Source organism: Colletotrichum graminicola (assembly GCF_000149035.1).
Source record: "Colletotrichum graminicola M1.001 genomic scaffold supercont1.50, whole genome shotgun sequence".
Classification (NCBI taxonomy): Eukaryota; Fungi; Ascomycota; class Sordariomycetes; order Glomerellales; family Glomerellaceae; genus Colletotrichum; species Colletotrichum graminicola.
This window is the reverse complement of record NW_007361054.1, coordinates 310,096-337,668: the sequence shown is the minus strand read 5'-3', so window position 1 is coordinate 337,668 and position 27,573 is coordinate 310,096. Positions and strand designations below refer to the sequence as shown.

At 45.1% G+C, this 27,573-nt stretch overlaps 7 protein-coding genes across 7 annotated transcripts; 5 read left to right on the top strand and 2 right to left on the bottom strand.

Annotated features, from left to right (window-relative positions):
• Window positions 1-3,976: 3,976 nt before the first annotated feature.
• On the top strand, window positions 3,977-5,041 carry GLRG_09635 (oxidoreductase; the record flags this gene model as incomplete). The annotated part of the gene is made up of 1 exon (XM_008100320.1): window positions 3,977-5,041. The coding sequence occupies one exon, from the start codon at window positions 3,977-3,979 to the stop codon at window positions 5,039-5,041; it is 1,065 nt and encodes a 354-aa protein (XP_008098511.1).
• Window positions 5,042-6,017: 976 nt separating this feature from the next.
• GLRG_09634 (cytochrome P450) lies at window positions 6,018-7,801 on the top strand (the record flags this gene model as incomplete). The annotated part of the gene is made up of 3 exons (XM_008100319.1): window positions 6,018-6,248; window positions 6,318-7,555; window positions 7,630-7,801. 3 exons carry the CDS (start codon window positions 6,018-6,020, stop codon window positions 7,799-7,801), a joined length of 1,641 nt encoding a protein of 546 aa, XP_008098510.1.
• Window positions 7,802-11,566: 3,765 nt separating this feature from the next.
• On the bottom strand, window positions 11,567-12,564 carry GLRG_09633 (arrestin; the record flags this gene model as incomplete). Its single annotated transcript, XM_008100318.1, has 2 exons — window positions 11,567-11,755; window positions 11,851-12,564. The coding sequence occupies 2 exons, from the start codon at window positions 12,562-12,564 to the stop codon at window positions 11,567-11,569; spliced, it is 903 nt and encodes a 300-aa protein (XP_008098509.1).
• Window positions 12,565-15,225: 2,661 nt separating this feature from the next.
• GLRG_09632 (uncharacterized protein) lies at window positions 15,226-17,029 on the top strand (the record flags this gene model as incomplete). The annotated part of the gene is made up of 4 exons (XM_008100317.1): window positions 15,226-15,354; window positions 15,411-15,539; window positions 15,648-16,346; window positions 16,400-17,029. The coding sequence occupies 4 exons, from the start codon at window positions 15,226-15,228 to the stop codon at window positions 17,027-17,029; spliced, it is 1,587 nt and encodes a 528-aa protein (XP_008098508.1).
• A 603-nt stretch (window positions 17,030-17,632) lies between these two features.
• GLRG_09631 (homeobox and C2H2 transcription factor) lies at window positions 17,633-20,372 on the bottom strand (the record flags this gene model as incomplete). The annotated part of the gene is made up of 3 exons (XM_008100316.1): window positions 17,633-17,726; window positions 17,807-18,740; window positions 18,797-20,372. 3 exons carry the CDS (start codon window positions 20,370-20,372, stop codon window positions 17,633-17,635), a joined length of 2,604 nt encoding a protein of 867 aa, XP_008098507.1.
• Window positions 20,373-21,310: 938 nt separating this feature from the next.
• On the top strand, window positions 21,311-22,970 carry GLRG_09630 (major facilitator superfamily transporter; the record flags this gene model as incomplete). Its single annotated transcript, XM_008100315.1, has 4 exons — window positions 21,311-21,700; window positions 21,767-22,228; window positions 22,290-22,716; window positions 22,777-22,970. 4 exons carry the CDS (start codon window positions 21,311-21,313, stop codon window positions 22,968-22,970), a joined length of 1,473 nt encoding a protein of 490 aa, XP_008098506.1.
• A 691-nt stretch (window positions 22,971-23,661) lies between these two features.
• GLRG_09629 (uncharacterized protein) lies at window positions 23,662-24,510 on the top strand (the record flags this gene model as incomplete). The annotated part of the gene is made up of 1 exon (XM_008100314.1): window positions 23,662-24,510. The coding sequence occupies one exon, from the start codon at window positions 23,662-23,664 to the stop codon at window positions 24,508-24,510; it is 849 nt and encodes a 282-aa protein (XP_008098505.1).
• Window positions 24,511-27,573: the final 3,063 nt, after the last annotated feature.

Sequence of the window (27,573 nt, the reverse complement as noted above, 5' to 3'; positions counted from 1 at the left end):
GATTTCTTTATTAACTAGTACGTTTATATATTATATCTAGCGTTCTTATAAGTACTACACTACTATTTACTTATTTCTATCCTTAGTATATAACTACTACTTTAATACGTTTCCTCCTTAATTTAGTTTATTACCTCTTTTTATAACTAAATATCTTATATATTAGCTATACTAAGACTTCTTTTTTACCTTAGATAAGTTTCTTTTACTTTTTTATATTAGTTAAGTAGGTTATTCTCCTTATAAAAGGACATAACTTTAGCCTTTAATAAAGTATTTTTATATTTAATTCCTAACGTATCTTTAAGAATATACTTAGTAGCTATTAATCTATATATTAAGGAGCTATCTAAATAATTAATAAAGTAATCCTTAATAAGAGTTCCTTAAGAAGATATCTCTATTATGTTATATAATATCTAAAAAGTCTAAGCTAGTAGTGTTATTAGAAGGGATCCTAAAAATATTAAAGTATATAACTTAATATCTAGCTTTAATAGTACACTTTCTAGACTTAAAGAGATAAGCCTTACCTTTTTAAAGCCTCCTTAAATATTTACTTTTATAAGAGCTTACTTAAAGGTAGTATAAAATACTAAAAGAAAGTTATCTTTTATAATATAAGTATTACTTTATTATATCTTATCTTTAGTTTCTTAACTATATACTAGCTTTAAAGGCCTAAAACACTTAATATTTAAAAGCTAAAGTATATAAAATAAATAAGGTAATATATAAAAAGTAATAATATTATTTTCTTTATAATATAGCTTGAAGTTTATAAAATAGTAATTTTTATACCTATTAATAATAAAAAAGTAATATTTCTTTTTTATATATAACTTAAAATATTAATTAAAGTACTAAAGCTAATTTAGGTCTTTTTTATTTCTTATTTATTTATTTTTAAATATTATAATAACCTAACTAAGTAAAAGACTAAATTCTATATATTAAGTAAAAAAAAGACTTTTATCTCTAATAATAATATATAGTAGGACGCTATAACTAAATAAACTAATAGCCTAAATAACTATAACTTATTCTTAATTTCTAGGCTATACTATTTTTATATTTAAACGTCTTTTAGAGCTTATAATAACTATTTTAGATATAATCTAGCTTATTATAAAGCTAGTCTTATTAAAGTTATAAATATTAGACTTTATAATACTATATTTTATAATTATATTTACTATAAGGTAAAACTATATATTTATTATATCTAGATCTTTATATTAAGCCCTCTTATAGTTATACTTATAAAAAAAACGTATTTAAAGCTCTAGTGCTTATTTAATAAAGTTTAAGGCCTAGTGCTTACTAACTAAAGGCGTATTATAGTTAGTAAGTAGTTAATTAGCTATTTCTTTAATACTACTAAGGTAGAGAGGAAATAATTAGAAATCTAGGTTAAGAATAAACTTAACTAGCTTTCTCTCTTTAAGTTCTATTAAATTCTATAAGTTAGTTATAATATTATATTATAATAGTATATCTTTTAGTTAACGTGTTACTAAATTATAACTAACGTTATATATCTTTACTATAGCTTAAATACTAAGTTTTAGATCTTTTTTATACGCTTAGATAGCTAGCTATACCTAGGGTTTATTATAAGTTAATTTTATTATTATTAGTAGAGGAATAAAAAGAAAAGGTTAGATAGTTAGATAGTTATAGTTTAGTAGCACGCTTACTTATCTAGCGCGCTTACTTATTATATATATTATATAATTATATAATATTATTATTCTAATAATAATATTTTAAATATACTAATATTAAAGGTTAGTTAGCTTATAGTTTGTAATAACTAAGAATAAATATATTAAATAATTCTAGGTCTCTTAAGCTACTTTTAAAAGCTTATTAATAATTTAAGAAAGTGTTAATTATAGTAAGAAATAGTAAGAAGTTAGTAAGAACATACTATAAGGTATTTCTTTTTATTAATAATATAAGTTATTTATATAGTATTATAAGCCCCTTAGTAATAAAGAAAGTAGTTAATATTCTAATAAAGCTACTTAAGGTAATTAATATAAAATATACTATCTTTAAGACTATTAAAGCCCTCTTCTATATTATAAAAAAGCTTAAGAATATTTAAAATATAATTAATAATACTTATAATTATAAAACGTTTATAATATAAATAATAAAAAATAGAAATACTAAAGCAAAAGTAAAAGATTTTCTAAAATAAAAAGAATATTAGTAAGAAAGTAGTAAAGACTTAATAATAGAAGTATAAATAAAAAGAAGTAAGAAATATTCAAAAAGAATAATAAATACTTAGTAAAACTATAATAAAAAAGAATAATAAAAAAGGTTCTTATATAAGAAAGAACTTATGAAGTATTTATATTAAAAGAAAGTACTTATATAACTATATAATAAATAGTTACTTAAATAAGAAAATAATAAAGAAAATAAGTAAAAGTAAGGTATATATAAAGAAATAATTATAATAACAATAAAAGTATTATATAAAAAAAGAGCTTACTAAATCTAAAAAGTAAGTTTAAGAGAAACTTATAAATAGTAATAATAACATAAAAAAGACTTTAATAAATAATAATCATAATAATAAGTAGCTACTTAGTAAAATAATACTAAGTATAAAAGTATTTATAATATTTAAAAAAAAGGCCTTAACTAACTAAGTTAATAATTAGTTAGTAATAAGTTACTAAAGTAAGACTACTAAAAAATATAAAATATATAGCTATAATAACACACTATAAATAGTAAAACCTTAGAAGGCCTTAAGGACTAAGGCCTTAGGAAAAGATATAATTATAAGGTTGTTAAGACAAAGGTTATATAGAAACTATAGTAAAACCTTAGTAATACGTTAGTAACTACTTACCTATTTCTTCTAGGCTAGAGGGGAAAAATCCTAGACTCTCTAGCTAAAAGTCTAGTTAATAAAATAGACCTACCTTTTATACCCTTTCTAGTTAAGACACTTAGCTATATACCTTTATGTTAAGATTTCCTAACTAAGAAATAAGGGGATTTCCTGATTCCTATAAGATTTTACTATACTTATAAAACATATAAGAGAATTAATTAACTATTATAATTCTTATAATTTAATAAATATAATCTAGTCGTTAAGTCTAAATACTAGTAATATAGATAGTGTAGATAAATCTAGGGTATCTAAATTACCTAGTAAGGCTAAAAGTTATATATAGGTAGGCAGTAGAGATAGTGAAATAAGTGGTAATAGTGGTGGTGATAATGGTGATGATAACGTCTTGGATGTGGGGATGTCTTGTAAGTAGGGTGGGGGAGTTAACTAGAGTCTAAAGCAGTACCTAGAGAGATAGACGTCATGTGTAACATAATCATCAGTACTAGTACTTTATACTCAGCCGACGATAAACTAGAGCCTTGTGAAGCTCTTAGCAATTTTTCTATCACTTTTAGAACATTAATTAACGGCAATTGCAGGCAGTTCGAAGCTCTGGTTTTGGGGGTCTGGTGGTGATGCGGACTGAAGGACAAGGATCTGACAACTCTTCTTACAATTATGGCCACGGAGAGCAAAGGAGCTTGTGTGGGGTTGAGAACATTTCAACCTCTTTTTGCATTGCGGTATTTCCCCGTCTCGAAACTGTTGATTTCAATGTTGGGAAACGGCATAAGCCATCGTGTTATCTGTTGAGATTAGTCACGTTAAAGATGGAAAGGTGACGATACCCGTATCTCAAACCCAGGATCACGGCATTGGAGGTGGAGTCGACCGATGCTGGCCCGAAACGGAAGGTCGTTGATGATCTGCAGAGAGAATGCTGGACAATGTTTATCTGAAAAATGAGGGTGGCTGGTCTACGCCCCCCCCCCCTTCTGCCTTGTGGACCGAGGAAGAAGTCTTGCTATGTAAATGTCAGAGTATCTTCGCCTTTGCGTTCATTGTCTCGTCGCTCCCGAGTCTCGAGTTGCTCTCACGAACGCTGCAGCCATGTTGGTCCATCTGCTCATCTCCAGTCTGGCAGCGCTTGTCGGCGCCTCGCCTCTCACGGCCAAGAAGCTCATCGCGTCTCGAAACCTAAATCAGACCTGGGAGATCTTGCCCACCGGAAGTGCCCAGCAATTCAGAGGTCTCTCGCCGGTGTCGGACAAGATTGCCTGGGTCTCCGGGACAGGAGGCACTGTTCTACGTACCGTTGATGGCGGCGCTCCTTGGGAATCAGTCGGCCCTGAGCTCACTGGCGCTGATATCGAGTTGCAATTCCGCGACGTCCAGGCCTTTTCCGCAGAAAAAGCCATCATTCTATCCATCGGCGAAGGGGCGGATTCACGCATATACATCACCACCAATGGCGGCGGATCATGGACGCAGACATTCTCCAACGCCGAGCCCACCGCATTCTACAACTGTGTCGATTTCGAGAACGAGGAAAGGGGGATCGCAGTCAGCGATCCCGTTGACGGCAAATTCAGGCTGATCGAGACTGTTGATGGGGGTGATTCGTGGCATGCCGTGGACCTCAGCGGCATGGCGCCTGCGTTGCAGGGAGAGTTCGGTTTTGCTGCCAGCGGGACCTGCATGTCCACGGCGGCGGGACGATGGTATGTGGCTTCTGGCGGCGTTGACCCAGGACGAGTCCTCCGGAGTCCGGACGGACACCACTGGGAAGCATCGGCCAGTGTGATCGCAGGCGGCGCGTCGGCTGGCGTGTTCTCCGTACGATTCAGAGATGCATATCAAGGCATCGCGACTGGCGGTGACTTCAACGTAGCAAATGGCTCCGCCCACACATCAGCATGGCCAGACAACGGCGGAGAGACATGGACGGCGTCGGAGGTGTTCCCGGGCGGCTACCGGTCAGGAGCGTCATGGGCTCCGGGGTTGTGCGGAGTAGCCGTCGCCGTCGGTCCCTCCGGCTCCGATATCACTTTCGACGGCGGGCGGACATGGAAAACGTTCGACACGGGCTCGTTTGATAGCGTCGAGTGTCTCTCAAGTCGGGTTTGCTGGGCCTCCGGGTCCGCCGGAAGAGTCGGAAAGCTTACGCTGAAGTAAGGGGGGAACAACGATCGTATTTCATGACGAGTCAGGTCAAACTTCTTCAGCGAGAACAACAAGTTAAGACCAATCACCAAAGAAATCTTTCGCATAGCGCGAGACTCGTTGGGTTTTCATATTCTTGGCAATGACTACCTAGCTGTAAACAAATATGCTGACTGCCTAAATGTTCTCAGGACCAAGCTGGCCATTCAGAGCTTGAACCAGTTAATCCATTGGTGGAGAAGGCCCCGATGTGTCTAGCCCGTTTCAGCAAGGTTCGACACAGCAAAGCGATATACTGCGTTTCCATGACCCCTGACATGTTTCTGCACTAACAATACAGCAAAGAAACACTGTGAGGGCTGGTTAATGCAGCTTACCGCCAGGGGACTCCGAGACGTTGCACGTACCTGAAACGGATCCAGGCGTGCCTCGTTTGCGCTCACTTCCAATCAACAACTCGCGCGGGGAGAGCTAACATCCCACCTTGCCCATTAAGACCCTGGTTGATAAGGTTGAGTTATTTGATTCTGCTGTACTCTCTGTGTCCCTTCCAAAACAAAAAACCATCTGTTGTTCTGTTGGGTATTGTGCATGATACCAGCGTTCCTTTGTTATCGCGTACATGTGCCATCGTACGACTACTTATCACCTCGGCTACGTGTCTCTGAGTAGTGCGATAGATCACATAATGCAAACAGGTTGACAGGTGACTAACATGCTCAGCTTAGAGAGGGTATGCAAGCCAGGCGTCATGGCCGTGCAGCCTTGACCAGCTACTACCCTGACCGGTACCAAACTACATACGGATACGGGGTAGTGGAATCGAGACACCCAGTTTCCACCATGCAACTCCGTTTCTCCCCATAAGACCCTTACATACGTGCCCTGCTCTTCATACCAGCGCCGGCGATGTCTGAGACCTGTAGTTAGAAGCCCCAGGGTCGCCTCTCTTTCTTCACAAACCACTTTGCGACGGCCATTCGTGACAATGGCCGAGAGCCTCCACGGCCAAATCATCGAGTCATTGACGCCTGGGCGCGTCTTTGGCTCGCTCTTCTTCGTCTTTGTCGGCCTGCTCGTCCTCGACCACATATGGAAGCCGACGTACCCGGAAAACATCCCCGTTGTCGGCTACGGGAAGGGCACTCTCGCGAGCCTACAGAACTTTTGCTACTATGTCTTCCGCTACCGCGATTGGGTCATCGAGGGTTACCAAAAGGTTCGTTCGCACGATACCCCGCCATTGGGGACATCGGGGCTTTTGTTAACACGCAATGCGACAACGTAGTACAACAAGCAGAACCGCGCCTTCGTCGTCCCCGCTGCCGCAAGCCGCGCCCCCGACATCATCATCCCGCGATCTCTCACGAAGTGGCTGCTCGAGCACCCCGATTCCGTCGTCTCCGCGCACGAAGCGCACAACGATGTGCTGTACAGCGACTACAACTTCCTAGGCAAGGTCTACGCCGATGACGTCTGGCACACGCGGGTGATCCACAAGAGCCTTGCCCGTCACCTCAACTCTTTGGTCCCGGGGATCGAGGAGGAAGTCGCCGTGGCTGTGGACAAGGCCTTCGGCACAGACACCGAGAACTGGAAGGCCTTGAGCCTTTGGGAGGCATGGCTGGCCATCGTGCCGCCGGTGACAAACCGCATGCTGGTCGGCGAGGGCGTATGCCGAAACATGGACTTTTGCAAGGCCATGGTTTCATTCGTCGACCAAGTCATCCTTAACTGCTTCGCGCTTCACATGGTGCCGCAGATTATGCTTCCCATATTTGGGCCTCTCATCACGCTGCCAAACTGGTGGATGTGGCGCAAGGCAGCCAAGCACAGCTTGCCTGTCATAAGGAAGCGTCTCGACGACATGGCCAAGAAAGAGGCGGGAGATCCGGCCTACGACAACTGGGTTGCGCCCGAAGACTTCATCACGTGGGACATTCGCATGGCCAAAGCCGAGAAGAACTACTTCGAGCTCGACCCCTACGTCATTTCGAAACGACTCTTGCCAATACAGTTTGCAGCAATCCATACCACTGTCATCACCGGCCACGGTATTGTTCTTGATTTGCTAAGCTCGGATCCCGCCAAGGGGTATGTCGAGGGTATCAGGGAAGAAGCGGCCCGCGTGCTGGAGGAAGAGGGCGGCCGCTGGACCAAGAACGGCTTGTCGCGGCTCTACCGCCTCGACAGCGCCATCCGCGAGAGCCAGAGGCTGAGCAACTTCAGCTGTACTCTGATGGAGCGCAAAGTCATCGCCGAGGAGGGTATTACAAACGAAGAGGAGGGCTGGCATCTGCCCAAAGGGACGTTCCTGACCGTCAACCTGGAAGGTCTGCACCACGACGATGATCTCAACCCCAACGCACGCGAATACGACGCATTCCGCACAAGCCGGCAGAGGGAAGAGTACGAAGCGAAACCGCAGTCGGAGAGGTCCCTCGAGGAGGGGCTGAGGTTGAAGAACCTCGGAATGGTCACGACAAGTGACGCCCATCTTCCTTTCGGGCATGGGCGACACGCATGGTAAGCTCATCGATCACCTGTACCGAGCCTTCGCTTCTCAATCGAACTCCTGAGACTAACTCGTCCGTCCACAGCCCAGGTCGCTTTTTCGTCGCCCACGAGTTGAAGATGGTGGTAGCTAATCTGCTTCTCAACTACGACTTGAAGCCGATATCCGAACGGCCGAAACCGCAGTGGATAGGCGTGACAGTAATACCGCCGGTGGATGCGAAAATCGAGCTGAAGCGGAGGAAAGGCACAGTTTAGATGGGACGATAAGGAATACAGTAATGTGGCGTAGAGGTGAGGAAAAGGTATCCGGGTGGGAATCAGGTTGGGGAGAGTCAAGGACGCTCTAGACACAACCATCAGCTAGCATTGCCTATACTTTGATGACAATAGCCCGTCTCAATATTCGAATGCAAGAGTCGTGTTTTTCATGCACTGCTATACATGGATGCCTCGGATAGCAGAACTGCTGGCACTGGTTCGCTTTAGATATCTCCCCTCCTCGTCATCGTGACACTTTTCTTGATTAAACTAGCATCTAACGCAACTTTAGTTTCCATTGGCTAACCGGACCGGCACTTTGGCATGAATTAACAGCAATACAAGAGGTTGCAGTGGCTAGACACCCAGGATTGACCCTCGCTACTTTCTCATCGCACTGCTTCTGTCAAGTCTGACATTACCACAGCCACCCATTTCACGAAAGGGATACGTGCCACCCTGAAACATTTGACAACATTGCGACGAGACGTTGGTTTGTTAAGGGATTCAGTATCTCATTATCGCCCGAAAATTTCGAAATCACAGGTGCCATGGTCGAAAGAATCAGTCGACAGGAGGTCCATCATCGAGACACATCTACAGGCGCAAAGAAGAGGTCACGCCTGAGGTGATCGAGACAACGCTCGCATCGGCCGCGTCTCACCTACAAATTCTTCAACCTCGGATCGCCGTCTCTGGAAAACGCCGTATAGGCTTGGGGTGGACCAGAACTTGTTTGCAGTGTTTGCATTGAGCTTTTCCGGGGTCTGATTGGCTTCGCCATGGATTGGAAGAGTAAGGGTTACATCAAGTGCGAGTTCACCCGAAGCAATTCAGATGTCACACAAAATGGCGTCCATTCTGCGCATACTTTGCGGCATGTTTCTTCAGCAAAGTCTCCATCGGTAATGCTATCATTGCTATGTCAAACGGGTGTTACGTGCAGCACACCGATGACTTTGCAACAAGCTGTGGAAAGGTGCCTCCTGCTGGAAAGTTTGTCTTATAAGCTCTGTCAACCTTTAGGGCATGAAGAGTCGTCTCCAGGTGTAGCCTTCACCTTCGCCTGCGACCCAGTCGATTATGATAGGGCAGCAAAGAAGCATGGTCTTCTTCGCCTCAGCTTGGCCTATGCCAAAAATATCGGCTACCCGCGATTCCCTCGACATCGGAGGCAGGTTACCCTGGAGGTCTACGCAACTCCTATTACGCAACGCTACTGGAATCCCCTTGTTTATTGTCGACAATAATCCCATGCGGTCGTTGTACGTGATCTAATGTCATGATATCTCAAATATTATTCGTCAAGAGACGTGAATACTGGCTCAACCTCTAGACTTGTGGCGTGGAGGTACTTAAGTGCAGTTGTAGCAGTGGCAACTGTGGTTCCGCTTTTGTCGCCACACCTTGCAAATATTTGACTGTGGTTGGAGGATTGCCTACAGAATCACAATGGTTGTATGAGTAGGAAGCCTGCCTTGGCAAAGCTCCCAAAGAGGTTAACCGAAATTCTCAACGAAATGGATCTAAGCCTTGCCGAGGGGGTGGATAAGGGCAAGTATACGGCCCTCAGCCATGGTTAGGAAATGATTCAAACCTTTGTCTCATAGCACCAGAACCTTGACCAGTTGAGGACTGGTTTTGATATCTCAAAAACTTCAGCTCTCAATTCAACGTGGTTTCACGGTCGCCCACTCTCTCGGATTGGAAGATATTTAGGTTGATGCCAACTGCATCATTCGAGACGACCCTGGCGAAAATGAAGAAGAGATTCCGAAGATGCACCGTACTATCAAAATGCGTGGTTAACTAGTCAAAAGCCGTCTTTAAGCTTATCAAAATTCAGGCTCAGCCACCAAACCTGCCCTTGACTACGAAAACCATATGTGCGCTGACTTGTGTCTTGATGCAGTTAGATCTATGCCGCATGATTCGCTTTTGACATCTCGTTATCTCCCCCTATCTGATTGTGCCGCTGTTGTTGGTGATATATAAGTCGTCATTGTGCCGTCGATTATGTCCAAGATTCAAATGTATTCGTCTCGAGTCAAGCTGATGGCTGGTTCATTGACATGTCCCATTCTGACAATCGCAAGCGACTCCGGGGTAATTTTCGACGAGACCCCTAGCAGAAAGCGGCGCGCAAGTGAGGAATAGACATGTAAAAGCCTCTGATAGAGGACAGAATCATAACAGCAATAATATTTCCGCATGAGTATAAACACTTTTGGTTTAGGGGCGTTAGTCTAAGGGGAGGTCTTAGAGATCCGGTATCGTCTCCATCTTCAAACATATCTTTACTATTAAAGCCGAGCACTGCAACGGAGCGAAACTGGGGGGAAACGGCTCCAGTCTTTACCCCAGAACCTTGCCCGTTCTGACTTCAAAGGTCAAATTGAGCCCCTTGGTTGGGGCAGACTGACGCTGAGTGATTGACCGGCGCTTGTTAGGTCACCGCGATGGTTGCCCCAAATCGTCTTTCGCTAGAATAAGATTTGTCAGCCCCAGGTTTGACAGTAAGCTGTTCATATCAAAATATGCTCAGGAGTGTCGAGTCAAGCCGCGTCTGAACTTAATACTACATGGGTAATGGTAATTTGTCCACCGTCGAATGTTAACGAGGTGAATACCTACCTGGGAGCATGTATGATGTGCAAGAAAGTAACGGGCACTTCCGGAAGCATAATTCCTGGCAGTACGGCGAGTAAGGTTTAGGCCAGTCCCTCAATTCAATCCCAACCCAGCAGGGGCGTTCTTGAAACTAACGGCATCCCCGAAAATTCAACAGGGAAAACTCCTAGACCTACAAGCGAGGGCATAGGCATTTCATACTATTCAGCTGATCGGTGTCCAGAGTCAAAGGGAGGTGCTCTTCCAGAAGTGTCTATTGCCAAGGTTCAACCTTCCCGCTAGATGTAATCTCAAGTAAACTATGTAAGAGGGACGAAGTCCGATACTCCGAATTTGATATATCAAATGCATGATATAGTCTATAGTATATTCACTTCAGAGTTCATGATACCCATGGGAGCGATATTAGTCATTCTGCTTTTAAGGCCTTGGATCCCGGGAGACTTCTTATGGAACCACAACACCATGGCTTTTCGTCATCAGGATCCGACGGGGAAGCCTAGTGATATGTTTTCGCCCGATATCCCAGAATGTAGCGTCAGAGTGATCGGAGTACCTGGTGCACGAGTAGCTCTACACGTTAGATACAAGCGGCGAGGCATATTCCGGAAATCTTGATTTAATAAAGTGGGCAGATGTCCTGAACTCAGAAGGGTGTTAGCCGGCCTATCATGGCAAACAGCGACCGCAACACAGACGGGTTTCACAAGAGGTCAAACAATGAAAGATGGTGGGTTAAGTAAATGGAAGCTCACCTCGCGAGACAAATTTGGGTCGAAATTTGGAAGACAAAACACAAGCTCTACCACAGCACTAGGCTACCTTCTATATTAGATCAAATGACACTGTTCCCGCAAACATGTATAAACAGCCTCCCCACAACCCTTCTGCTAATCCGGCAACGTGCTCTGTGGATATGGTTTTATTCGCGGTTCATATGGTTCCATAACGATTTGGATCGGTAGTGCCAACCTGAGGTGACAAACTTGAGTACTTATGTCGATCTTAAGACAATATGTCCGAGAAATAATACAAGAATGAAATGTCGGGGGAAAGTTTTTGGTTGAGGTCGGCAATCTGAAGCTGATATCTATGGCGCATGTACGTATAACGGAAGAAACAGTGTTGCAGTTACTTCTGGATGTCCATTGAACTGGTGAGGTGGCATGCTCTGTCCAAGGTGTACTTAAAAATGAGTCTACAATAACTCGCGTGGAAACCACGAGTGACTCCCCATCGCTTCCTATATCTGGCAACATTGACTTTGGCCGCGGAAAGCCCCAAGTATGTGCCAAAATCTTCACAGACTTTACTGTGATCCTCGGAGGTGGCATTTCAGCCAATGAGGGGTCAAATGTGAATTGGATCTGGGCAGAGGAGTCGCTTGCTCCATGTCCATCTACGCTGAGACGTACGGCTTCTGGTTGGGCTGATTTAGCGGTAATGTAACCAGTAGAGCCTGCGCGTTTGCATTTTCGTAGATGCCTTGTGTTTTTCAACGCGAAGTTAAGGTCTTTCTTGTTGATGGTGATCGGGAGGTCCTCGGGCGAAGTTGCAAGGAGGTTGATGAACTGTTCTGCCTCCATCTTCAGCGATGGTTGCTTTGCGACATTTGTAGCCTTTTCTGATACCACGGCTTTGACGCAGTACCGGACCTCCATGGTTTCTGGAGACAAATCGTCCTTATCCCACCCAGTCAAGGTGGACGGGAGTTGAAGGTGACGCCTGCGTATCAAACTCGATTCCACTCGGTGGCGGCACGAGCCTTCGGGGAGATTGTGGGGAATGACGAATTGGAACGGGATAGTGAAAGAGTGCCCGACCTTGAACAGTCTCGACGTCGGTAATGCGGATTCAGGCACAGGCATATACAACTGAAGAAAAAGGTGAGTCGAGTGCGTAAAGACGTAGGCGTCCTCTTGTCTGATGCTGGCTTTTTCAAGAAGACTTATTTGAACTAAACTGAACGGAATATCCGTTCGTGGGTTGATTTCAACATGGCCAGAAACGGTGGAGCCGCAAGTGTAGACCTTGGACATATAGTGATGGTCGATGACAATGTTTATGTCCTTCGTCGACATGCCGATGAACTTCGCCACTGACAGCATGACTCTGTCAATCCTCTTCATGGTCCTTGAGCAAGACAAATCACCATGATGGTCCGTTGGTAAACCTTCGTCGACCCAGTGCCTTAAGACCTCATTGAGGCGGGATGATCACCGAGTCCCGTGGCCTTCTCTGGTTAGTATTGGGCCGAATGAGTCTGGTGCTACAATAGCGACGGTATTGGATTTCGGGGTGCATCAAACAATAACTGCAAATATTGAAAGGCCAGGCTTCGCGCAGCCCGGCTACGCCGATGGGGTGGCATGAACATATGACAAGTTCGGATTCCATTACTAAAGTAGCATATTTTAGACCTTAGGTTAGCTGGTCTAGGCAGACTCTCAACAACATGGACCTGGGTAGCTGCATTTATTTAGGGTAGCCCACAACTTAATCCTCATGCCAATCGTTTTAGGAACAAGCGCGCCTCTGTCGGCGCGGAGACATTCCCGTTTTGGTGTCCTCGAGTCTGAGAGAGAGCCTGGCAACGCCCCTGTCCCTTTCCATAACGACCGCTTGGCTTCCCCGGCTATAACCAATTATCTGCAAAAAGCAAATCGTCCATGGTCCATAATAGAGGTGGTGCTGTGGACTGTGAAACCAACAGCTCGCTCTTATCGCATTCCCCGGAGTCCAATGAAAAGTCTAAAGCTACTCTACAGTTTGAGTGACTTTCCCCAACGTCTCCCCCCTGGGATTGTATGGTATCCGGTGCCGATGTGCCGTGGCCGATAATTAAGGATAACGCCAGGTGCTTACCGAGTTCCATGGTGGCCTGTATTCGGACCGTGCCGCCACCGGTGCGGGCACACCAAACCCTTGATAGAAGCCTCCGGAGACCATGTTCATGTCTTCCGGGATATTACGAAAGAAAGAGCTATAGGTTACTAGCAGTGGTGTGTACAAATACCCCACATCCTACAGATATGTTCTTCGCAAATGCGAGCGGTCGTCACGGGACATGATGGTGTAATGACGTTTGGATCCCCGAGTTTTCGCTCCCCAGCCTTGGGGTGCGTATCTGGCAACTCGGTACTAGCTCGAAACCTTCCATTAGCGCCACGGCAAGCGCAAACTTTCTGGGTGGCATCGCCTTAAAAGGCTAAAAGGCTAGCTCTGGGTTATAGCCTGTTGGACCATTAACACCGAGTGGTCGGTGTACCTGGCTGGGGGCGATCATTACGATACCTTTCATAGTCCAGATGTTCTCTACTGCATGCAAGAGGGAGATGCTACTGCACCTTTGTTCTTTTCCCAAAGGTTGTGAGTTTTAGACGAGTGGTATCTCATAATTTACATAGTATAGAACACGAAAAAGGGGCAATGGCAAGACCGAATGCGTTGTAAGAGCACCTGCGGGTCAACGTGGATGAATTTCAGGATCTCCAATTTCCTGCATGGATTTTTCTTCCAGCCAATGCTCGGACTACCTAAACCTGATTGCGGTCTCGGGCCTCGTTTGCCGGATGGGATGCTATCCATAACTTACGGATAGATCTTTTCACGAGCCAGTAAAAGCCGTCAAGCACCAGCCCGGGAGAACAAGACGTAGGTTCCGCGATTGCCGCTATACCCAAAACCTACTATGGATAAGGCACACCCGGCCTCTGTCAGCACGCTTCATCTAGGTTTTGGCCTGCTCGAATCGGGATTCTCGATCCATTCATTTGATTCATCCTTGGACCAGGGCCTCTTTCCACTTGTTAGTTGACTTGGTATTTCCCGCCAAACACTTTGGTATTACTACGTAGTACACTGTACATCGTAGTTGGTTGAAAGCTTGGAGCAAAACAAAGGCCCCTTCTAGCATCATGACGCGCGTTCGACCATGATCTAGCCCCCAAGATGATTTTGTCCTGTTTGATACCCAATAGTTCTGCATGCAAGGATCAAGCGACTTGCGTTATGTCACTTTTTCTGTGCTTCGCAACCGAACCTCCGGTTTCAGGTGGATTTCGACATAGCATCAAAACTTTCCAAAGCTCGGAGAGTTTTGACAGGCAGCTGCATGTCAATGAACCAGAAGTTGCCTTTTCATTCGAGTTTGTTCTCAATTTAACCATCGATATTCATGAGATATACAGCATGATATCGATTCAACGCAGAACCTAGCATCAGGACACGGCGACAGGAGGAGAGTGCTTTGTCTGCATCGTGTACAACGACAGGTGATGTGCTCAACTCCGAGGCTCCGAGGAGAAATGATATGAGGAGAGAAGAGCAATGCATAGCTGAGTCTGCTACCCTGTCCAGGGACGTTGATGTCCATAAGTAACTTTGAGCAATGTAACGTGATTCTCTCCGTTTCCCTTTTTAGTCAGCCAACAACATGCACTCTAACTCTGCATCAGGTCTACCAAGTGACAGTCTATGGCACCCACTGTATCGTGGCCACAAAGAACGTAAATATCACCTTGCCCTCTCTTTTCAAGGACTTGTTGATCCGCCCGCTTCCCCTCCCGATAAGGTTTCAAACTTACCTATGAGGAGTTTGCAGAGTGTAAAGAGTGGGGGCGCGACACTGTCTTTGTGATTGCTATAGAACTACCATCCCCGCTCGAAACCCCTCCGAGCACCAGCTCATTCTTGCACACAAAGAAAGGCTTGGCAGAGTCCTGATAGTCATACCACTTGCCGCGATAGCTTCGTGTGTTTAGAGGAGTGGCCTGTTATTAGGAACAGACATGGGGCTGTCATGCTTCCATGGCAGGCCCAAGGGAGATATTCTTCCCTTCAAATTACCCACATGGCAACCGAAATCCAAGAGAGGCAACGTAGTGTTGCTGTTGGCTTGCACGTTGATCACGGCAGCTGTAAGGGCCCCTTGAGTAATTCTCTTTTCAAACAGTGCTTACTCTATGTCCATCAGATGCAGGGTTATGACGGAGCAATGATGGGAGGCATGAACATCTTGCCGCAGTATACCGAATATTTCAAGCTATCGACGGTGACTACTTCTCTCAACATTTCCGCCAATTACTTTGGCGGGGCTCTCTCCGTGGGTTATCCTGTGGCTGCCTCTTGCTCACATTCCATCAACTCGTACAGCGACCTCCTCACTTAATAACATCTGCGACGGAATGACATAGAGCTGATACATTCGCAGTGTTTATGTTGGGGCTGGGTAACGGACATGTATAGCCGCCGTTTTGGGCTGTTCTGGGCAGCCATGATCACAGTGTTTGCGGCTATCTTGCAGTGTGCTGCACAACACATCGCCATGTTCTGTGTGGCCCGAGTTTTGATCGGATTCGGTACGACGGCTTCCGTCATCTCCGGGTCCGCCTACCTCGCCGAGACGTTACCGTGGGAGCAACGCGCATGGGGGCTGGCTCTTTTCAATGACTTCTTTTACGTGGGCGCTCTCTCCGCCGCGGGCGTGACGTATTCAGCCTTCAGGATCGACAGTACCTGGGCGTGGCGACTGCCAACCCTTGTGCAGGGCGTCTGGGGGCTGTGGTGTGTTTCTTTACTGCCCTTGATGCCCGAGAGTCCCCGTTGGTTAATTGATCAGGGACGCGCCCAAGAAGCCTTGGTAGTGTTGGCTCAGGTTAATTCGGGCGGAGACACGAGGGACGATGTTGTGCGTCTCCAGTTCAGGCAAATCTGCGAAACGATCGAATACGAGCGGGACCCGATGTCACGCAAGGAGGCACTCCGGAACCGAGGGGCGAGAAAGAGGCTCATCATTACCGCTACCTGCGCCGTGTTTTCCATGCTTACCGGGAACATTTTCGTCATGTATAATATCGGTAAAATGCTCACTAACGCCGGGGTGAACAGCAAGAGTTCACAGTTGCTTCTGGTGAGTGTCCCCGTGACCAATGCAGAGAACGAGACCTGGACCTGACAATGCAGAACGTGGGGCTCAACGCAAGCTCGCTGATTGTCTCGATTATCGGTAGTTATTTTACAGACAGATGGGGAACCAAAGTCGCTGCACTCGTCAGTACTGCCGGAGTCACGATCGGACTGTTAACCATCGGCGCTCTGACAAAGTTCTACGGAGATACCACCTACGCCCCCGGGATTTGGGCAACAGTTGGTGGCATTTTCTTATTCTCGATTTCGTATGCTTTTGGATGGGTTCCGATCCTCTTTCTTGTACCTGCACAAATGCTATACTTCCGCATAAGAGCCCAGGGCATGAGCATGTTTAGCTTTATAGTTTGCACAATCGGTATTGCAGGCAACTTTGGCTTCCCACCAGCGTTGGATGCTATCAGGCACTGGTTATTCATAGCTAACGGCGTGTGGAACATAATGTTTTTTATCTTCATTCTCTGCTACTGGGTGGAGGTCAAGGGCAAAACCCTGGAAGAGATTGACGCGATTTTCGACGGAAGGAAACATACAGATACCCCAAACATACACGGTGTAATGGCTGGCACGGAGGATGAGAGCTGGAAACGGCAACTCAGCGAATGGATGAAGAACAAAATCGGGGCGGTTGAAACACCGCACATTTGGTCTGGGTGCCCCGAATAGCGTTGATAGGGCAATGTGGACAAGCTAACTTATTAGTAGCCAGAGTGTCTCTCGATATTTAGGAACATGATATTTTCAAACCCCCATATGCGGTTTTTCCAAGTCCACGCAGTGCCAGAATATCACCATACGTACAACTCGATGTGCAGCACTTCTGGCGGGTCAAAACACCTAAGAACGCATGGCAACTGCGAATCTCTCGATCCATTTTCCTGCCGCCAGACTTGTCAGCTGCGATCCGAGACAGATGCTCAGAGGCATCAAAACCGAGCAACCAAAGCCCGAAGTATTGACTAGGTCGGCCGATCATTTGAGCATAGATAACTATGACAGTCTATGACCCAGTAAGTCTTATATCATAACAGCGGCTAGTCGTATAATCGTCACCGGGCGGAGACGACCGAATGGCCGGTCCCGATCGCATCGCCTATTAGTTCTGAAACACGCACCAGTCGTCTGAGCGATTTTCTTCTGCGTAGTTCAATAATACTGCTTCCCCTACGTTGCCTGTTTCTTTCAATATCCGCAACCTTCGCCGCCGCTGTTCGCCGCCGCTGATCAGATAACCACTACTCTAATTAAGACCAAAGCTCATCCCCTGCATTAGCTTTGTCTCTCATCCAGAATACCCATTTCACGCTTAAAGTCCCGAAGCCAATCTGGATTATCAGCCGGGGTTTGGTTCCACGGATCATCACTAAGTAAGGAAATGCGCATCAGTATCCGATCACACGACGCCATGGTCGGGGTACCGCCGAAACTGGGTCGAATACTTACTCCTCAAACGAAATCCAGCGCGCCTGATGTTGAAGTTCAGCATCGGTAGGGATGCGCCGGTTGGGATTCCGCGGCGATGTTGTGATGGTAACAAACCGGGTCAGCTCCCTAACTAATTTTCTGTAACAATTGTCCTCGTTAACGAAGAAGGTGGACGGAGCTGCGGCATGTCCATCTTTTGTACCGGAACTTGGCACAAAAGCAACAGAGCTCGAACCGGTCGCAGGCTGTAACAGATCCGATGTGCTCACCGAGGAGCCTTCGAGGTCGGTATCGGGGCTAACCCTAGTGGACTTTACTTCATGACTATGCGTTCTAATCTGTAGCGTGCTGGACGGCCGCGAGGGAGGGAGGTTGGCGCGGCGGCGGAAGGCTGCTAGCCAGTGCCCCGAGCCGTTGATAAGACTGGTCAAGAAGTTTGCAAAAGTCTCTGATGGATGCGGAGATGACGCTTCCATGCCTTGTACGATGTTACAGGCTTCCCTTTGCAAGTCCTCGTCTAGCACTCGAGTGTCGATCATCTTGGAAATCTCCACATAATTCAGAAGCTGTTCTTCCAAGCTACACGCTTCGAATATGTTTGCTTTCCCGTTAATGCTGAGGTACGTGAACCTGGACTTTGAGTTATCCTTCATGGGCCGGATACGTGCTTGCTGCACGATCGCCTCGGATGACATGAACAAGTCGCGCAACCACGACTGCGTTGAGGTTACAGGTTTTTTCGAAAAAGATATCGAGTCGCACCCAAATATCACGCAGCAGCCTTCATAAAGCAGTTCCGCATCAGTAGGCATCTGATCCTTGGCGACCTGGTGCTCGGCGGAGAAGTGCTCGAGCTCGAGCTTGATCAGCTCGAAGGCATTTGGCGGCGTCTCCGGCACCCCCTGCTTGGTCGTGAATGGCCACGGCGAGTACCGTTCCATGTGAATCATGTCTACATAAAAAAGAGTTGTCAGCTGTCTATTCTCCGCTGCTCTGAGCGACACTTACAAGGAGCCATCGAGTTCTCGACCATCTTGAGCACGTTGTCATCAAACCCCCAATCTCCGTGCCAATCCGCCATGGTCTTGCCATCTTTAAAATGTTCCGCCAGGTGATCTATACGGTCATTCCAAGTGGTTATAGACCAGCCGCAAAAGCCGCATCGAGACCGGATCACCTCGCTTTCGTATTTCCATTCTCCCATAGGCCAGCGTAGAAACCTGGCATCATGTACTAGTTTCAAGTGCTGCTGGAGGTGATCTTTCCGGTAGAACGTGCGATCCTCTTGCAACCGGTCTCGGCAGGCCTGATAGTTGTGCCTCTCGAGGTGCTGCTTGTCGGGGTTGGATTCGCCGCAGAAGACGCATACCAAGCACCCACTAGCGTCGAGTACCGCAGGGCCCGTCGGTGCACACTCCCACCGTTCGAGGGACAAATGCAACGACTTCTCATGGCGCTGCCAGTTGTGCTTCGTCTTGAAAGTCTCTGTACAAAATGTGCATTGGTAGGTATTCGAAGTTTGCCAGAGTGTACCGGTCCCTTTTGACTCTGGCCGTTTAGCTAGGGCTCTTCGTCTCCTCCGTTTTATAGCGGCCTTCCCTAGAGGATCAAACGACCTCGTCGAAGTGTGGGAGTTGTGTGAGTACGCTGAGTTGGCAGAGCTTCTGCTTGAATGCGATGTACCTGCACTGCTCGCCGATGATGGACCGTACAAGGACCTCGCTGGCACACTGTCGGTCAAAGACCTGTCGGGGAAATCATCGCCGTCCGAGGAAAACCCCGATACGGCGTGCGCGATCGCAGACACTGACGCGGGCTCGTGTTCAGGGGGTGAGACTTGCCAGCGCTGAAGAGGGTTCAGATTTTGCAGGGTTTCCGGCAGTCCATCGCCCTGGGGAATGTTGATGGGTAGCGTCTTTGCCGATGTGATGGCCGGGGATGGCGGCCGCTTGGGCGGTACCTTGAACCTCGTTCTTCTTCGTGTGTTGGCAAGCCAATTGGTGATCTGTTGATTGCTGAGAGCTGTCTGACGTTGTAGTAATTCCATATCCTCAGTCGTCGGATAAGGGTAATTATTGTTGTTCGCTAGCCATGATTTTAGGATTCTCAATGACTTTGACGAGAAACGAGTCCCGACCTTGCTAGGTGTTGCCGACTCAGACGGTTGGGGGGCTTGGGCGGCGATAATTTGGTCGTGGTGGAACAAATGACTTATGGGTTCGACATCTCCTAAGGCTTCTGAAAACATGAAGATACCGGGTTCATCAAAAGGCCCATCACCGGTTTGCATGTTGTCGAAATCCATATTGGCTTCCTGGTTGAAGTTTCCAGCCTCGAGGGCACCATAACCGAACCCATCGTCTTGATGGGATGACTCGAGATCAAGGTTAACACCAAAAAGGTCTGTGTGTTCTGTATGCTGACTGTCGACATTATCCCTGCCCTGGCTGTCACAGGAGGTTATATCATCAATATGATGGTTGTTGGTAAAGTCGGACGTGATGAAATCGAGTCCGAACGTGGCGGTGAGGTCGTCAAAGCCAAGTGCTTGCGTTCCATTGGCTACACCCGTACCCTTGTCCATCGTTGTGCAGGTTGTGTTAGTTGTAAGTGCCTAAGAGATGCAGCTCGCCAGCCCAGGTGAGACTACGGCTGTTAGTGATCGACTAGCAACGACAGGATGAATGTTTCCCCGAATCGTTGCCGTGCTGCCGTGTTTAGTCTCCTCAACAAAGAGTCCTGGAAGACAACCCCCCCACTTCTCACCCGGTGCCCGACTCATACGACTGCGGGACATCGTTAGACCGAGCATATATCCGTATGTGGCTACACTCCCCGGTTTGAAAGAGCGTCAGCAACAAATCCGCCAGAGAAATAACTCTTACTGATATTGGACTGACTTCACTGGAGCCCTAATCTTCCTACACGTCTCACCAGCAGATGACAGGGACTCTCGGAACCGGGTCTAGCAGGGCCGCAGGCCGGCGAGCCCCAAAACCACCGATCTCGGCATCTGTCTTTCGGTAATCGAACGGGTCATGCTTCGGATCCGGCCGATCTCGGAACCCTGGGTGCACCGTGACCCATAGTTAGCCCCCTGCCGCGCCGGGTATGACTGCACTTATTCGTACTTGTCCACGCCGAGTCTTCGGGAAGATGTCCGACCCGGAAGATTCGGTCGCGGCCTCCATAAAGGCCGCTTGTCATTCGCAGGGAACTCGCAGTCGATCTCTGTTTCGGGCAACTCAATAACCCTGGGGCATGGATACTGGTGTACTGCTCCCGGGGTTGTCTTTGGGCCAGTCACCGACGTCGGATAAGCAAGCTCAAGAAGATCGCTGGCTCTAGGCGTTTTTCGACGGGGAAATAAGTGGATATGCCGTCGGTCAACATGATGTCCCTGCCGAAAATCTGATCAGTTAAACTGTGAAAAACCCGAGCGTCCCGATCGCTATCCCGAGGGAACCTGGCAAAAATTCTTGATTCATCAAGCCTTTTGCCCTACCAACTCAGGCCTCCACTATGTCCCAGGAACAGACCGAGAAGCTTGAACCCACCGGTGGGGACCGTACCGTTCCCCCAGACTTGGTATTGACGACATCCAACGCGGAGAAAAACATTAGCATCGTGCCGGCGGTCGATGACGACGCGGGTCTAAGCCGGCACGACACCGATGCCATCTACAGCAGGTTCGCTCCAGCTCGAAAAAGACTCGTCACTGTTGTTGTTGCGTGCGGTGGCATTGCCTCCACCGTCTCGTCGTTGCTGCTTTTGGCCGCCATACCTGAGATTGCAGCAGACCTGAATACAACCGGAAGCATCATCAATGTCAGCAACGCCGTCTACATTCTATTCATGGGTCTCAGCACGCTGTTCTGGGGTCCAATCAGTCAAGTGTATGGCAGAAAATGGGTATTTTTCCAAACCTCGCTCGTCCCGCAGGATACTGGAGACTGCCGTCTAACCGAACCTCATTAGCCATGCATTATCTCAGCATCCACCTTCTTTGCCTTTTGTGTGGGAACTGCCCTGTCTCCAAACCTTGGAGCGTTCTTCGTATTTCGTCTGCTATCAGCTTTCAGCGGGACAGCCTACCTCGTCCTTGGCTCCAGTTGTATCAGTGATATCTACAAGCCTACTGAACGAGGAACTGCCTTAGCATGGTTCCTTAACGGCACTTTGATTGGGCAGTCTTTCGGCCCTTTCATAGGCGGCGTCATTGTGACCTTTCACAGCTGGCGAGCACTGTTCTGGTTCACAGCGGCCCTCGGTGGCCTCACTGCGATTCTTGCGGTGTTGTTTCTACCAGAAACTAGCCATCGCAGACGAGCAGATGAGTTGACAGGCCTTGGCACCAGGGCTAAGGTTGCGCAGGTGTGGCAATGGGCTAATCCTTTCCGCGTACTCGCTCTTTTACTCGTCCCGAAACTCTTAGTAGTGGTAAGACTCTCCCAGTACTAATGCCGAGGTTCATATTTGAAGTTTAACTGTGTCGACACAGGCAATCGCTGCTGCGTCTTTAGTTTGGAACATGCAGGCTTTACTCACCCCGATCCGATATGTCATCAATCCTAGGTTTGATCTTACATCACCCCTCCAATCAGGGCTATTTTTCCTTGCCCCGGGATGTGGGTTTTTCTTTGGCACATACGCCGGAGGCCGATGGGCTGACCACACTGTTAAACTTTGGATCAAGCGTCGGGGTAAACGCATACCTGAAGATCGTCTCCGCAGCTCATTTGTAGCCATGGGAGCTGTGATCCCTGTCTGCATCATCATCTACGGCTGGGCTATCGAGAAGGAGAAGGGAGGTATCCCACTTCCCGTGGTCTGCATGTTTGTCCAGGGATTCGCCCAAGTCATTGCCTTCCCTTGCTTGAACACCTATTGCCTGGATGTGATCAAAGGAAGGGGTGCAGAAGTGATAGGTACGTGTTCGAATCCCCGCTAGGCTTACCATTCCAGCGACTGACATCGGCTCAACACAGCCGGAAACTACTTCTTTCGGTATGCTATTGCAGCAATAGGTACTTCTGTGTGCTTGCCAGCTATAGAGAGTATTGGACTTGGATGGTTCAGCACGATCACTGCTGTTTTTGTCTTCTTCTCCGCCGCTGCAGTCTATGTTGTGGTTGAAATCGCGGCAAAAGAGGACGGCAAAGCGCAAAGCGAAGAAGTTTAGGAGGGCGCCGGGCCGGGTAATAGGAGACAACATAAGTGGCCAATTCATCCTGAATCATTCGACCTGAAAACGTTGTTTTCGTACGAAACTGATCAGGCAGGGCCTTTAATACCTTTCGAACATCCGTTCTGAGCTCCCCTAATTACGTCTTCCATTATTTTCGGAAAAGCCTATTGGCCGGTGTTTCCTTTAGAGGATGCCTGACAAGGTTTGACTTCACCGAACCGGTACGTCAAGCAACTCCGTGTACATATGAACCATTCATTTCGTCAAGCTCTATTTCTCGAATACCAAGAAACTTGTGTCATTGCAGCAGCGAAAGACTCCAGGAAATAAGATGATGCATTCTGGCTGGATCTCTCTTGTGGCGAGTGATGGTCTGCATACACAGCAGGGCGAAATGAGACCGTTCAGAGCTATGGTTGCGCGGTGCCAAGGCAAACAAACAAAAGACTGTTTCAATGACTCGGCTTCACAAACCTTATTATAGCCCTTGACTCTGGAAACCTATGAAAGCCACTGCTATCCAGCCATTCACTTCGTAGTACGCGGCCCAGCTCTTAGTTCTACTACTCGGCAAGATGATGCGTTGACGAAGGTCGCGTGCATGGTGAACTGGAGACAACAGTGCCAAAACGACTGACGACCACGAATGAAGTAGCCGGCCTCTCTGTTAACCTTGCCTCCAGCAATGGCGCAGGTCCAGGGGGCAATCAGCAAGGACTTGACCGAGGCAGAGACGATTGCTATTACATGCTTGGCCACAGCCGGCATGTACAACGTCCTCGAAATCTACGTCCTCATCTTCACGACATTCCGACGCCGATCGGGTCGATACTTCTGGAGTATGCTAGTAGCCAACACTGGCATTCTATTCCACGCTTGCGGCAGTTTAAGTCGGTTTTTGCAACCGACGAAGACACCCATACCAGGGGTATTTGCCCACGTGGGCTGGTATTGCATGGTAACGGGTCAGTCTATTGTACTATGGTCACGTCTAAACCTCGTCGTCTATAACCGCGCCACCATTCGACTCGTTCTAGCAATGATCATGGGCTCCGTCTTGTTGGTCCATCTTCCGCAGACGGTTTTGTTCGCTAAGGTGTGGTCTACCAACGACCCGGTATGGACTGGACGATTCAAGGTAATGGAAAAGATTTCCTTAATGGTTTTCACCATACAGGAAACCACCATAACCGGCATCTTTGTCAGGGCGGGATTTAGAAACCTCAAGGGCCTTTTCGAATTCAAAGCTAGAGAAGCACGAATGCTACTGAGCTTCCTCGTCGCCATGTTCGCGCTCGTTCTTGCCCTCGACGTCGGTCTAGTCGTTCTGGAATACAGAGGTTTTTTTGTATTCCAGACTTCGAGCAAACCTATCGTATATAGCATCAAGCTGAAAGTGGAGTTTGCAGTTTTGCAAAAGCTTTTGGCGTTCACGAAAATGAAGTCTTGCGACTGTCATCACCTGGAGGAAATCACTGAAACTAGAGTCAAAACGACTGCAAACGACACCACGCAGGCAGACACGATACCATGAGTCGGAGGAGACCGTTGCTTGAAGATAGTCATGTCGTACATGATAATACAATCTCATGACGAAAACAATTCTACTATGGAGTTGTTGCACAAAAACGAAGCTGTTAATTGCGGGCAGCAATCAACGCCTTACATCACATCGTGAAAGGTGTCTAGTTATGTGACTTCAAGACGATGGTCATGGAAAACTTATAGCTGCTTGGCCTCGAAGTACTACAACTGCTTAGTCTAATTTAGGTGACCACTATTGCATCAATCCAATAAACAAGAAACGTGCGATCGCCCAAATTAGCTTTAAGCTGTCTGTCCTATAATCAAGATTATGTGAAACCTAGGAAGTTAAACTTGTCATGGCCATACAACTTGCTGGAATACACACGGGGGGTTTGACCAAGTAAGCCGTGAGGTCTGTGACCCACTTCCACATTTAATAACATACACCAGCTCTAGTCTTACAAAGAAGGATATCAGTTATAATCTATATAAGTTTGTAGGGCATGAATGGCAATCAACTCAATGAAAAGTAGAGTTATCTATAATTGAAGCTTGGTCAACCTTAAAGGTACTTGCTCGTCATTTAGCGTTATAAGCCACGGCTCCACTGCATATAAGTTAAAGCACCCACTTATGGCCCCCCCCTGCATTTAGCCCACCCTAAAAATGCCTCCCAGCCACCGACTTTCTAGATAACCTCTAAATTCAAACTATCACAACATTTTTAATTTTTTATTAAATCACTTTTTTTTTTTAGAATATCTTCTTTAGTACCCTATAGTCTAATATACTAAAGATAAGGTCAAGAGGGCAATTACTAACATTATAAGTAGTGTATCTTATTAGGTTGCCTCTAAGTAATAGGGTGTACCGTAATTAACACTTTAGTATTACATAAATAGTCGCTAGCAGTAATCAGTTGCCTTTAAAGACCTCTAGCGACTATCAGCTACCCAGGAGGCCAGCCTGGCCACTTAGGTGACTGCCCAGGCTGACCTTAGGCTGCCACCTGTCAAAGTGGGCCAATTGGCCAGAAATGCACGGTCGCTTGTGGGGCAATTAGCCGCAAATGCACTAGTTATTTCCCGGATGGATTTCTCCACTGAAATTAAGGGAAAATAATGATTTAGGCATTTACCCCTTACTAAAGTGCTAATTAGTAATAGCTACATAACATAGTAGTAGATATATATATAATAAAGTAATTAATTAATATAAGGTATTACTACTAATTACGCGCTTTAATAATTAATAGTTTAATCTATAAGTTACTAATTAATATTATTTAAAGTGTTATATAGTATATATGTAATATATACCTTATTATTTATAATAACTAATAAATTAACTACCTAGTACGTTATCCTTAACAGCCTAGCTAATTAGTGCCTATAGATTATAGAGCTTAAGTAAAAGGCCTATAGATATAAGCTATAGGCTGTAATTAACCCTAACGCTAATAATAAAGACTATAAAACTATAGAGGATATTATTAACAAGAGGCTAGAGGAGCTAAATATTACTAACTATCTAATAACTTAAGAGGTAATTAACTAATAGGCCTAGAGTAACTTAGCGGCCTAGACCTAGTCTTAGACTTTATAAGTAGCCTCTACTACCTAGGTAACTAAGCTAGCCTATCTTACTAATATAGGTATTAAGTAACTTAAATATAATAAGAAGATCTATATCTACTACTTATATAAGTAAAAAAAGGCTAAAAAGAATATTAATAACCTTATTAACTATATATATTTAACTATTAATTTAAAGCTTAAAGTAGAGTGCTATAGTAGTAGTAAGCTACTATATAAGTAAGTAAAGAATCTTAAGGCTAAAGTAAGTATACTACTTTATAAAGTAAAAGATATTACTATTACTAAGTATAATAAAGTTATAAAAAGAGTAATAAACTATAAGGTTATAGATATAAAGGAGTTAGAGAAGTAAATAACTAAATAAGAAGAGGCTATCTCTAAAGGTATTTAAGTTTAGTAGTATTTAGTAGATTTACTTAGTAAATAGATCTTACTATTAATAAAAGTGCTAAGATATACCTTATTATTAATATAGGTTAAATTAAATAAACGCCTTTTTTAAATATAAGTAAAGAAAAAAAAGTTACTTTAATATAATATAATCTTTACTATATAGGTAAGGATTATAGTAAAGCTAAAGCAGCCTTAAGTAAAAGCCTTATGTAGAGTATTTAGCCTAGTTACTATAGTGACTATAGCGCCTAATAATAATAATAAAGATTAAGTAAAAAAGGAGCCTATAGCCTAAATTTAATATAACAGTAAATATAACTTATATAGCTTAATAGGCTATAAGATCCTAGATTACTACTACACTAGTAAAGTATAGCTAAAAGGTAATTAGAAGCTATATAAGTATATAATTAAGTAAGTATAAAAAGCACTTATAGATTAATATATAAGGGATTAATTAAAGAAGGTAAATATACTTATTACTAGTATATTAAAAAGGATAAATAATCTTAGTATACTAAAGATAAAGTAATTAGGTAATAAAGTAACTAATTAATAAGTAATAGGTAAAAAAGTATAAAAAAGAGGGGTACTATTATAGTAGTTAGCTATATTAATAGCAGCTAGATATTTACTTAAAGACTATATTATTCTTAATTTAAGGGTAACCCTTTACGTTTTCTATTTATATTATTATTTTACTAGTATATTACTAGTAAGCCTAAATAACTTTATCTATATAAGTAAAGTAATAATCCTAATTAAAGGTTAAGGTAACGTAGTTATTAAGGTAAAAGTAAATAGCTATAATATTAAAATTACCTTATATAACGTAGCGTATTACCTATTACTATCTTATAACCTTACATTATATATAGTACTTAAGTTATAAAATAAGTAGTAGTAAGATAACAGCCTATTTAATAATTATATATAAAAAGCTAATAATTACTTTATAGTATTTAATATAAATAAATTTATAGGCTAATAAGTTATTAAGGCTAGTAAGAAATTAAAGGCTATATATATAGCTTACCTTATAGTAATAGTAATTAATAAAGTAGATAAGCTAGATTACT